The sequence below is a fragment of the Salmo salar genome, unplaced genomic scaffold (genome assembly GCF_965601325.2).
Source record: "Salmo salar unplaced genomic scaffold, fSalSal1 ptg000691l, whole genome shotgun sequence".
Classification (NCBI taxonomy): Eukaryota; Metazoa; Chordata; class Actinopteri; order Salmoniformes; family Salmonidae; genus Salmo; species Salmo salar.
The window spans coordinates 2,330,346-2,344,493 of NW_027675466.1; the positions used below are offsets into that span (position 1 = coordinate 2,330,346).

The 14,148-nt window shown below is 42.8% G+C and overlaps 2 protein-coding genes across 2 annotated transcripts in view; one reads left to right on the forward strand and one right to left on the reverse strand.

The window, feature by feature from the left end:
* Positions 1 to 3,288, reverse strand: part of LOC123732725 (cleavage and polyadenylation specificity factor subunit 4) — a 28,175-nt gene extending 24,887 nt beyond the window's left edge. Inside the window, exons 1-2 of the mRNA XM_082972460.1 lie at positions 2,597 to 3,288; positions 2,076 to 2,126 (exon numbers count right to left, since the gene is read on the reverse strand). Coding sequence (XP_082828586.1) covers positions 2,076 to 2,126; positions 2,597 to 2,699 — 154 coding nt within the window. The 5' untranslated portion in view covers positions 2,700 to 3,288. The remainder of the gene's footprint in view (positions 1 to 2,075; positions 2,127 to 2,596) is intronic.
* A 3,456-nt stretch (positions 3,289 to 6,744) lies between these two features.
* Positions 6,745 to 7,660, forward strand: LOC100286621 (BUD31 homolog (yeast); the record flags this gene model as incomplete). Its single annotated transcript, NM_001146560.1, is given in 1 exon segment — positions 6,745 to 7,660. A coding segment is annotated over 1 exon segment (141 nt). The 3' UTR covers positions 7,162 to 7,660.
* Positions 7,661 to 14,148: the final 6,488 nt, after the last annotated feature.

A 14,148-nucleotide genomic window follows, 5' to 3' on the forward strand; every position in this document is an offset into this window, starting at 1 on the left:
ACACCACCTGCAGCAACACACACACACACACACTGATCACTTTATACACATCCCACCTGCAGCAACACACACTGATCACTTTATACACATACCACCTGCAGCAACACACACACACACACTGATCACTTTATACACATCCCACCTGCAGCAACACACACTGATCACTTTATACACATACCACCTGCAGCAACACACACACACACTGATCACTTTATACACATACCACCTGCAGCAACACACACACTGATCACTTTATACACATCCCACCTGCAGCAACACACACTGATCACTTTATACACATACCACCTGCAGCAACACACACACACACACACTGATCACTTTATACACATACCACCTGCAGCAACACACACTGATCACTTTATACACACACCACCTGCAGCAACGCACACACACACACACTGATCACTTTATACACATCCACCTGCAGCAACACACACACACTGATCACTTTATACACATCCCACCTGCAGCAACACACACACACACACACACACACTGATCACTTTATACACATCCACCTGCAGCAACACACACACACTGATCACTTTATACACATATCACCTGCAGCAACACACACACACACACACTGATCACTTTATACACATCCACCTGCAGCAACACACACACACTGATCACTTTATACACACACCACCTGCAGCAACACACACACACACACACTGATCACTTTATACACATCCCACCTGCAGCAACACACACTGATCACTTTATACACATACCACCTGCAGCAACACACACACACACACACTGATCACTTTATACACATACCACCTGCAGCAACACACACTGATCACTTTATACACACACCACCTGCAGCAACGCACACACACACACACTGATCACTTTATACACATCCACCTGCAGCAACACACACACACTGATCACTTTATACACATCCCACCTGCAGCAACACACACACACACACACACACACTGATCACTTTATACACATCCACCTGCAGCAACACACACACACTGATCACTTTATACACATATCACCTGCAGCAACACACACACACACACACTGATCACTTTATACACATCCACCTGCAGCAACACACACACACTGATCACTTTATACACACACCACCTGCAGCAACACACACACACACACACTGATCACTTTATACACATCCCACCTGCAGCAACACACACACACACACACACACACACACTGATCACTTTATACACATACCACCTGCAGCAACACACACTGATCACTTTATACACACACCACCTGCAGCAACGCACACACACACACACTGATCACTTTATACACATCCACCTGCAGCAACACACACACACTGATCACTTTATACACATCCCACCTGCAGCAACACACACACACACACACACACACTGATCACTTTATACACATCCACCTGCAGCAACACACACACACTGATCACTTTATACACATACCACCTGCAGCAACACACACACACACACACTGATCACTTTATACACATCCACCTGCAGCAACACACACACACTGATCACTTTATACACACACCACCTGCAGCAACACACACACACACACACTGATCACTTTATACACATCCCACCTGCAGCAACACACACTGATCACTTTATACACATACCACCTGCAGCAACACACACACACACACACTGATCACTTTATACACATACCACCTGCAGCAACACACACTGATCACTTTATACACACACCACCTGCAGCAACGCACACACACACACACTGATCACTTTATACACATCCACCTGCAGCAACACACACACACTGATCACTTTATACACATCCCACCTGCAGCAACACACACACACACACACACACACACACTGATCACTTTATACACATCCACCTGCAGCAACACACACACACTGATCACTTTATACACACACAGTTCATATCAACACACACACACACTGGGTCAGTTCCTATACACACACACACACAGATCAGTTTATACACACATCCCCCAGCAGATACACACACACACTTGTAGAGGAGTCTGTATCAGTCACATACAGAGAACTCATCACAGGTAACACTCTCACCTTTGAGACAGGCCGCTCTCATGAAGAACTCACACACAGCAGCCCCGGACTCTACAGACAGACAGACACAGGAAGTTACAATACAAAACAATACATGAACCTAACACACTGCAGCCTCAAACTCTGCAACAATAAAAAAAAAAAACCACACCTAATTATAAAATCAGTTCATAAGTTAGCTAAACTAGCCAAGTTAGCTTAGCTACCATGCTAAAACTACAACAGTACCTAGCCAAGTTAGCTTAGCTACCATGCTAAAACTACAACAGTACCTAGCTAACGTTAGCTACCATGCTAAAACTACAACAGTACCTAGCTAACGTTAGCTACCATGCTAAAACTACAACAGTACCGAGCTAACGTTAGTTACCATGCTAAAACTACAACAGTACCTAGCTAACGTTAGCTACCATGCTAAAACTACAACAGTACCGAGCTAACGTTAGCTACCATGCTAAAACTACAACAGTACCTAGCTAACGTTAGTTAACAGGCTAACTTAGTAAGTAGCGACTACTTACTGTCCATCCCGGGGAAAGGGAGAGGCTGAGCCCCCAGCTGCTGCTCCACAGCTATCTCTAGATCAAACTTGATGTGGTCCACGGTGGCTATCAGGTCCTGCATGATGGCAGTCTCACCCCCGCTTCCGACCAGACAGAAACAAGCTAGCCTAGCCTAGCTTAGCTAGCAGTCTCACCCCCGCTTCCGACCAGACAGAAACAAGCTTGCCTAGCCTAGCTTAGCTAGCAGTCTCACCCCCGCTTCCGACCAGACAGAAACAAGCTAGCCTAGCCTAGCTTAGCTAGCAGTCTCACCCCCGCTTCCGACCAGACAGAAACAAGCTTGCCTAGCTTAGCTAGCAGTCTCACCCCCGCTTCCGACCAGACAGAAACAAGCTAGCCTAGCCTAGCTTAGCTAGCAGTCTCACCCCCGCTTCCGACCAGACAGAAACAAGCTAGCTTAGCTTAGCTTAGCTAGCAGTCTAACGGCAGTTCGCAATCAGCTAACCTGTGAAATCTCGCTAAAGTAGCTGATATATCAACCATAAGAGGCGTTTGCTCTAGATTGCTTTGGCTAGCTAATTGTATATTTGAAATGTGTAGAAAAATCAACAGTGGGGAAAGTTGGTTAACTAAGACAAGTCCGTTTTGTCTTGTTGATCTGCCATCTTGTTTCTCCTGCCCTCCAGAAGACGGGCGGGTTGAACTCCAACCTTTGACCTGTGTGGGAGGGGGGGGGGGGGGGGGGGGGGGAGGTTAAAAGCCTGAGTAATCGATCTATGAGAGAGTTTGGATGTGAACTTGCCAGAAGATGCCGACCCTACCATTACGCTTGTTTACACAGAGCTGCACTGGGGTCAGAATGCAATCATGGTTACATTAAGATCCCCCCCCCCCCATTGAGCTAGCGTGAGATATGGGCTGGAAAAGGTAACGCATATAGCCACCATACTTCAAATGGTTACTATAGCACTATTTCAATCTTGTCGATTGGAGCAGTGTGGATAAAGGTGGCATATCCCATCCCTGGATTGAGGTAAGTTTTTCGACCCATATCTCACCGCTGGCTCCACGTAAAAATATCAATATCAATTACAAATAAAAGCTTTTTATTAATGTTATTTTACCCACAAGCCAGCCAGTCCTTCATTTTAATTAACTAGGCAAGTCAGTTAAGAACAAATTCTTATTTTCAATGACGGTCTACCGGGGAACAGTGGGTTAACTGCCTTGTTCAGGGGCAAAACGACATATTTTTACCTTGTCGGCTCAGGCATTTGATCTTGCAACCTTCTGATTACTAGTCCAGCGCTCTAACCACTAGGCTACCTGCCTCCCCCCTCTAACCACTAGGCTACCTGCCGCCCCCCATCACTCAGAAGTGAGTGTTTCATCAGAGAACATGCTGAGTGTTTAGTTTAACGAGGCAAGTCAGTGAAGAAAACATTCTTATTTACAATGACGGCCTACCAAAGGCCTCCTGCGGGGACGGGGCCTGGGATTAAACATTTAATAAAATGTTTTAAAATAGGACAAAACACACATCACGACAAGAGAGACGACACAACACTACATAAAGAGAGACCTAAGACAACAACACAGCATGGCAGCAACACAACACTACATAAAGAGAGACCTAAGACAACAACATAGCATGGCAGCAACACAACACTACATAAAGAGAGACCTAAGACAACAACATAGCATGGCAGCAACACAACACTACATAAAGAGAGACCTAAGACAACAACACAGCATGGCAGCAACACAACACTACATAAAGAGAGACCTAAGACAACAACATAGCAAGGCAGCAACACAACACTACATAAAGAGAGACCTAAGACAACAACACAGCATGGCAGCAACACAACACTACATAAAGAGAGACCTAAGACAACAACACAGCATGGCAGCAACACAACACTACATAAAGAGAGACCTAAGACAACAACATAGCAAGGCAGTGTAACCGATGTGAAAATGGCTAGTTAGTTAGCGGTGGTGCGCTCTAATAGCGTTTTTAATCGGGTGACGTCACTCGCTCTGAGACCTTGAAGTAGTTGTTTCCCCTTTGCTCTGCAAGGGGCCGCGGATTTTTGTGGCGCGATGGGTCCAAGGTTCAAGCCCAGGTTGGGGGCGAGGAGAGGGACGGAAGCTATACTGTTACAGCAGCAACACATGACAACACAGCATGGTAGCAACACAGCATGGTAGCAACACAACATGGTAGCAACACAACATGGTAGCAACACAACATGGTAGCAACAGCACAGGGTACAAACATTATTGGGCTCAGACAACAGCACAAAGGGGCAATAAGGTAGAGACAACAATGCATCACACAAAGCAGCCACAACTGTCAGTAAGAGTGTCCATGATTGAGTCTTTGAATGAAGAGATGGAGATAAAACTGTCCAGTTTGAGTGTTTAAATGTCCTTTGTCAAGTAAAATCACTACCTACTCTCTCAGACATGGATCCTCCTGGTCTCTGACTCTCCTCTGTCTTCTACACTGAAATCCCCCTCTCCTCTGTCTTCTACACTGAAATCCCCCTCTCCTCTCTGTCTTCTACACTGAAATCCTCCTCTCCTCTGTCTTCTACACTGAAATCCCCCTCTCCTCTGTCTTCTACATTAAAATCCTCCTCTCCTCTGTCTTCTACACTGAAATCCCCCTCTCCTCTCTGTCTTCTACACTCAAACCCCCCTCTCCTCTGTCTTCTACACTGAAATCCTCCTCTCCTCTGTCTTCTACACTGAAATCCCCCTCTCCTCTGTCTTCTACACTGAAATCCTCCTCTCCTCTGTCTTCTACACTGAAATCCCCCTCTCCTCTGTCTTCTACACTCAAACCCCCCTCTCCTCTGTCTTCTACACTGAAATCCCCCTCTCCTCTGTCTTCTACACTGAAATCCCCCTCTCCTCTGTCTTCTACACTGAAATCCTCCTCTCCTCTGTCTTCTACACTGAAATTCCCCTCTCCTGTCTGTCTTCTACACTGAAATCCTCCTGTCTGTCTTCTACACTGAAATCCCCCTCTCCTGTCTGTCTTCTACACTGAAATCCCCCTCTCCTCTGTCTTCTACACTGAAATCCTCCTCTCCTCTGTCTTCTACACTGAAATCCCCCTCTCCTGTCTGTCTTCTACACTGAAATCCCCCTCTCTCTGTCTTCTACACTGAAATCCTCCTCTCCTCTGTCTTCTACACTGAAATCCCCCTCTCCTCTCTGTCTTCTACACTGAAATCCTCCTCTCCTCTGTCTTCTACACTGAAATCCTCCTCTCCTCTCTGTCTTCTACACTGAAATCCTCCTCTCCTCTGTCTTCTACACTGAAATCCTCCTCTCCTCTGTCTTCTACACTGAAATCCCCCTCTCCTCTCCTCTGTCTTCTACACTGAAAACCTCCTCTCTAACTCTCCTCTCTGTCTTCTACACTGAAATCCTTCTCTCTGTCTCATCTGTCTTCTACACTGAAACGACTGGAGAGGAGAAAACAAAATACCCCACGTTTACATCCCGTTTCCAGACGTGTAGGATGGAGAAGAGAGAAGGGGATGGAAGAAGAGGCCAGGGAGCCAGTGTTCCAGAGCATCAAATTCATGATGCATTGTGGGTATATTTGACTGTGACTGATGTAAATAAAATAAAATAAAGAATGAGTAGTTATTTATGATACAGCCTTTTTTTCAGAAAAATCACCAAATGGACAAGTCTAACCTGTTGACGATATTATATTAGATAGAATCATGATTTAACTACACTGAACAAAAACTAAAAATGCCAATTTGCAACAATTTCAAAGATTTTTACTAAGTTACAGTTCATATATGGAAATAAGTCAATTGAAATCAATGCCTTAGGCCCTAATCTATGGATTTCACACGACTGGGAATACAGATATGCATCTGTCGGTCACAGATACCTTTATAAAAAGAAAGTTAGGGGTGTGGATCAGAGAACCAGTCAGTATCTGGTGTGACCCCCCCCCATTTGTCTCATGCAGCGCGACACATCTCCTTCACATAGAGTTGATCAGGCTGTTGATTGGTGGCCTGTTGGAATGTTGGTCCCACTTCCTCTTCAATGGCCGTGTGAAATGGCTGGATATTGGGCGGGAACTGGAACACGTTGTCAATCAAGAGCATCCGAACACTTCCCCCCCCCCCCGAGTTCCCAGTTGTTGTGAACGCACTGTAGTCGGAGTTTTCGCCGAGTTCCCAGTTGTTATGAACGCAGCAAAAAGCCCCTCAATTGAATGAAATAGAATTGAGTGACGTACATATCGTGCGATCGAGGATCGAGTCGTGACGTCAATAAGAAGCGACGGTGAGCAGGCCTACGAAATCAATACACACCAAAAAAAAATATACTACGCGGGGGGGGGAAATAAGGTTTATTGTTTTTCATTTTGGTTAAATAATCCGTTTTGATTAAACGCGATGCCGAAAGTAAAGAGGAGCAGGAAACCACCTCCCGATGGCTGGGAGTTGATTGAACCGACTTTGGACGAATTAGACCAAAAAATGAGAGAAGGTAAAACATATTTTTTGCTAGCTAATAATGTTAGCCACCTAAGCTAACTAAATCCTCTACTCCGACTGTAACAAAACGAGGCTCAGCTAACATCATGTCTACACAAATGTTAACATTTAATATTTTTTGGGGGGATATTCAACCAGTCTCAACTAAGCTATATTATCAAGTTGTTGTATGAATCTGATTTGGATCAGTCCTGTTTTTATTGTGACTGACTAACTTCTCCGTAACCTAACGAGGCTGTCCGTACAGCCAGATACCTACGACCCCTCTGTCTCGCCTTCAGCTATTTGCATGTTTCCTTTGTCGTATTGTGGGTTATTGTTCAGATACCTCGACAATCATAACCAAAAGGTTGAGGTTTTAGATAGGTAGCTTCTAAGTTAACTACACTGAACAATAATATAAACGCAACAAGGTAAAACAAAAATGTTACTGAGCTCATATAAGGAAATCCTTCAACTGAAAAATAAATTAGTCGCTAATCTATGGATTTCACATGACTGGGAATACAGATATGCATCTGTTGGTCACAGATACCTTAAAAAAAAAAAAAAAAAAAAAATACAGCCAAATTCTCTAAAATGACGGAGGTGGCTTATGGTAGAGGAATGAACATTTCAATTCTCTGGCAACAGCTCTGGTAGACGTTCCTGCAGTCAGCATGCCAATTGCACACTCCCTCAACTTGAGACATCTGTGGCATTGAGTTGTTGTGACAAAACTGCACATTTTTTAGAGTGGCCTTTTATTGTCCCCCAGCACAAGGTGCACCTGTGTTGTTTAATCTGCTTCTTGATATGCCGCACCTGTCAGTTGGATGGATTATCTTGAAAAAGTAGAAATGCTCACTAACAGGGATGTAAACACATTTGTTCTCAAAAATTTAAGAGAGAAATACGTTTTTTTTACTGTATGGAAACATGGGACCAACACTTTACATGTTGCGGTTTTTTTTATATTGTTGTTCAGTGTAGTTAGTTGAGCTAGGGTAATCAACCAGCCAAACTATTAGCTACTTAGCTAGCTACAATATAAAGTTGATGTATGAATGGGGAAATCTTGGATAATGGGGAAATCTTGGAGAATGGAGAAATCTTGGATAATGGGGGAATCTTGGAGAATGGGGAAATCTTGGATAATGGGGGAAATCTTGGATAATTCCTGTATTGTATCGATGACGAGGTTGCGATTTGTCTCCTTACAGCCGAGACGGAGCCTCACGAGGGAAAGCGGAAGGTGGAGTCCCTGTGGCCGATATTCAGACTGCATCATCAGAGGAGCAGATATATCTTCGACTTGTTCTACAAGAGGAAGGCCATCAGCAGAGGTAGATAATATTACTGTTACATAAGAGGAAGACCATCAGCAGAGATAGATATTACTGTTACATAAGAGGAACGCCGTCAGCAGAGATAGATATTACTGTTACATAAGAGGAAGACCGTCAGCAGAGATAGATATTACTGTTACATAAGAGGAAGACCGTCAGCAGAGATAGATATTACTGTTACATAAGAGGAAGACCGTCAGCAGAGATAGATATTACTGTTACATAAGAGGAAGACCGTCAGCAGAGGTAGATAATATTACTGTTACATAAGAGGAAGACCGTCAGCAGAGATAGATATTACTGTTACATAAGAGGAAGACCGTCAGCAGAGATAGATATTACTGTTACATAAGAGGAAGACCGTCAGCAGAGATAGATATTACTGTTACATAAGAGGAAGACCGTCAGCAGAGATAGATATTACTGTTACATAAGAGGAAGACCGTCAGCAGAGATAGATATTACTGTTACATAAGAGGAAGACCGTCAGCAGAGATAGATATTACTGTTACATAAGAGGAAGACCGTCAGCAGAGGTAGATAATATTACTGTTACATAAGAGGAAGACCGTCAGCAGAGATAGATATTACTGTTACATAAGAGGAAGACCGTCAGCAGAGATAGATATTACTGTTACATAAGAGGAAGACCGTCAGCAGAGATAGATATTACTGTTACATAAGAGGAAGACCGTCAGCAGAGATAGATATTACTGTTACATAAGAGGAAGACCGTCAGCAGAGGTAGATATTACTGTTACATAAGAGGAAGACCGTCAGCAGAGATAGATATTACTGTTACATAAGAGGAAGACCGTCAGCAGAGGAAGACCGTCAGCAGAGATAGATATTACTGTTACATAAGAGGAAGACCGTCAGCAGAGATAGATATTACTGTTAGATAAGAGGAAGACCGTCAGCAGAGATAGATATTACTGTTACATAAGAGGAAGACCGTCAGCAGAGATAGATATTACTGTTACATAAGAGGAAGACCGTCAGCAGAGGAAGACCGTCAGCAGAGATAGATATTACTGTTACATAAGAGGAAGACCGTCAGCAGAGATAGATATTACTGTTACATAAGAGGAAGACCGTCAGCAGAGATAGATATTACTGTTACATAAGAGGAAGACCGTCAGCAGAGGTAGATAATATTACTGTTACATAAGAGGAACGCCGTCAGCAGAGATAGATATTACTGTTACATAAGAGGAAGACCGTCAGCAGAGATAGATATTACTGTTACATAAGAGGAAGACCGTCAGCAGAGATAGATATTACTGTTACATAAGAGGAAGACCGTCAGCAGAGGTAGATAATATTACTGTTACATAAGAGGAAGACCGTCAGCAGAGATAGATATTACTGTTACATAAGAGGAAGACCGTCAGCAGAGATAGATATTACTGTTACATAAGAGGAAGACCGTCAGCAGAGGTAGATATTACTGTTACATAAGAGGAAGACCGTCAGCAGAGGTAGATATTACTGTTACATAAGAGGAAGACCGTCAGCAGAGATAGATATTACTGTTACATAAGAGGAAGACCATCAGCAGAGATAGATATTACTGTTACACAAGAGGAAGACCGTCAGCAGAGATAGATATTACTGTTACATAAGAGGAAGACCGTCAGCAGAGATAGATATTACTGTTACATAAGAGGAACGCCGTCAGCAGAGATAGATATTACTGTTACATAAGAGGAAGACCGTCAGCAGAGATAGATATTACTGTTACATAAGAGGAAGACCGTCAGCAGAGATAGATATTACTGTTACATAAGAGGAAGACCGTCAGCAGAGATAGATATTACTGTTACATAAGAGGAAGACCGTCAGCAGAGATAGATATTACTGTTACATAAGAGGAAGACCGTCAGCAGAGATAGATAATACTGTTACATAAGAGGAAGACCGTCAGCAGAGATAGATATTACTGTTACATAAGAGGAAGACCGTCAGCAGAGGTAGATATTACTGTTACATAAGAGGAAGACCGTCAGCAGAGGAAGACCGTCAGCAGAGATAGATATTACTGTTACATAAGAGGAAGACCGTCAGCAGAGATAGATATTACTGTTACATAAGAGGAAGACCGTCAGCAGAGATAGATAATACTGTTACATAAGAGGAAGACCGTCAGCAGAGGTAGATATTACTGTTACATAAGAGGAAGACCGTCAGCAGAGATAGATATTACTGTTACATACGAGGAAGACCGTCAGCAGAGATAGATATTACTGTTACATAAGAGGAAGACCGTCAGCAGAGATAGATATTACTGTTACATAAGAGGAAGACCGTCAGCAGAGATAGATATTACTGTTACATAAGAGGAAGACCGTCAGCAGAGATAGATATTACTGTTACATAAGAGGAAGACCGTCAGCAGAGATAGATATTACTGTTACATAAGAGGAAGACCGTCAGCAGAGGTAGATAATATTACTGTTACATAAGAGGAAGACCGTCAGCAGAGGTAGATATTACTGTTACATAAGAGGAAGACCGTCAGCAGAGATAGATATTACTGTTACATAAGAGGAAGACCGTCAGCAGAGATAGATATTACTGTTACATAAGAGGTAGACCGTCAGCAGAGATAGATATTACTGTTACATAAGAGGAAGACCGTCAGCAGAGATAGATATTACTGTTACATAAGAGGAAGACCGTCAGCAGAGATAGATATTACTGATACATAAGAGGAAGACCGTCAGCAGAGATAGATATTACTGTTACATAAGAGGAAGACCGTCAGCAGAGATAGATATTACTGTTACATAAGAGGAAGACCGTCAGCAGAGGTAGATAATATTACTGTTACATAAGAGGAAGACCGTCAGCAGAGATAGATAATATTACTGTTACATAAGAGGAAGACCGTCAGCAGAGATAGATATTACTGTTACATAAGAGGAAGACCGTCAGCAGAGATAGATATTACTGTTACATAAGAGGAAGACCGTCAGCAGAGGAAGACCATCAGCAGAGGTAGATAATATTACTGTTACATAAGAGGAAGACCGTCAGCAGAGATGGATATTACTGTTACATAAGAGGAACGCCGTCAGCAGAGATAGATATTACTGTTACATAAGAGGAAGACCGTCAGCAGAGATAGATATTACTGTTACATAAGAGGAAGACCGTCAGCAGAGATAGATATTACTGTTACATAAGAGGAAGACCGTCAGCAGAGATAGATATTACTGTTACATAAGAGGAAGACCGTCAGCAGAGATAGATATTACTGTTACATAAGAGGAAGACCGTCAGCAGAGATAGATATTACTGTTACATAAGAGGAAGACCGTCAGCAGAGGTAGATAATATTACTGTTACATAAGAGGAAGACCGTCAGCAGAGGTAGATATTACTGTTACATAAGAGGAACGCCGTCAGCAGAGATAGATATTACTGTTACATAAGAGGAAGACCGTCAGCAGAGATAGATATTACTGTTACATAAGAGGAAGACCGTCAGCAGAGATAGATATTACTGTTACATAAGAGGAAGCCCGTCAGCAGAGATAGATATTACTGTTACATAAGAGGAAGACCGTCAGCAGAGATAGATATTACTGTTACATAAGAGGAAGACCGTCAGCAGAGATAGATATTACTGTTACATAAGAGGAAGACCGTCAGCAGAGATAGATATTACTGTTACATAAGAGGAAGACCGTCAGCAGAGATAGATATTACTGTTACATAAGAGGAAGACCGTCAGCAGAGATAGATAATATTACTGTTACATAAGAGGAACGCCGTCAGCAGAGATAGATATTACTGTTACATAAGAGGAAGACCGTCAGCAGAGATAGATATTACTGTTACATAAGAGGAAGACCATCAGCAGAGGTAGATAATATTACTGTTACATAAGAGGAAGACCGTCAGCAGAGATGGATATTACTGTTACATAAGAGGAAGACCGTCAGCAGAGATAGATATTACTGTTACATAAGAGGAAGACCATCAGCAGAGGTAGATAATATTACTGTTACATAAGAGGAAGACCGTCAGCAGAGATAGATATTACTGTTACATAAGAGGAAGACCGTCAGCAGAGATAGATATTACTGTTACATAAGAGGAAGACCGTCAGCAGAGGTAGATAATATTACTGTTACATAAGAGGAAGACCGTCAGCAGAGATAGATATTACTGTTACATAAGAGGAAGACCATCAGCAGAGATAGATATTACTGTTACATAAGAGGAAGACCGTCAGCAGAGATAGATATTACTGTTACATAAGAGGAAGACCGTCAGCAGAGATAGATATTACTGTTACATAAGAGGAAGACCGTCAGCAGAGATAGATATTACTGTTACATAAGAGGAAGACCGTCAGCAGAGATAGATATTACTGTTACATAAGAGGAAGACCGTCAGCAGAGGAAGACCGTCAGCAGAGATAGATATTACTGTTACATAAGAGGAAGACCGTCAGCAGAGATAGATATTACTGTTACATAAGAGGAAGACCGTCAGCAGAGGTAGATATTACTGTTACATAAGAGGAAGACCGTCAGCAGAGATAGATATTACTGTTACATAAGAGGAAGACCGTCAGCAGAGATAGATATTACTGTTACATAAGAGGAAGACCGTCAGCAGAGATAGATATTACTGTTACATAAGAGGAAGACCGTCAGCAGAGGTAGATAATATTACTGTTACATAAGAGGAAGACCGTCAGCAGAGATAGATATTACTGTTACATAAGAGGAAGACCGTCAGCAGAGATAGATATTACTGTTACATAAGAGGAAGACCGTCAGCAGAGGAAGACCGTCGTACACTGAATATATAAGATGCAGAGGCTAGTGGAGCGTTGAGTTTGCTTATTTTAGGGTTTGGGTTTTTAGGTATAATGCTCTTTCTCTCTCTCTCTCTCTCTCTCTGTGTGTGTGTGTGTGTGTGTGTGTGTGTGTGTGTGTGTGTCCTGTGTGTGTGTGTGTGTGCGTCCTGTGTGTGTGTGTGTGTGTGTGCGTCCTGTGTGTGTGTAGAGCTGTATGACTACTGTATAAAGGAGAGTTATGCTGATAAGAATCTGATCGCTAAGTGGAAGAAACAGGGATACGAGAACCTGTGCTGTCTTCGATGCATCCAGACACGGGACACCAACTTTGGGACCAACTGCATCTGCAGAGTCCCCAAGAGCAAGCTGGAGGAGTGGTGAGTACTGCAATAGTACTATAGTACTACTATAATACTACTATAGAGTCCCCAAGAGGCAAGCTGGAGGTGGTGAGTACTGCAATAGTACTATAGTACTACTATAATACTACTATAGAGTCCCCAAGAGCAAGCTGGAGGTGGTGAGTACTGCAATAATACTATAGTACTACTATAATACTACTATAGAGTCCCCAAGAGCAAGCTGGAGGTGCTGAGTACTGCAATAATACTATAGTACTACTATAGAGTCCCCAAGAGCAAGCTGGAGGTGGTGAGTACTGCAATAATACTATAGTACTACTATAATACTACTATAGAGTCCCCAAGAGCAAGCTGGAGGTGGTGAGTACTGCAATAATACTATAGTACTACTATAAATACTACTATAGAGTCCCCAAGAGCAAGCTGGAGGTGCTGAGTACTGCAATAATACTATAGTACTACTATAGAGTCCCCAAGAGCAAGCTGGAGGTGGTGAGTACTGCAATAATACTATAGTACT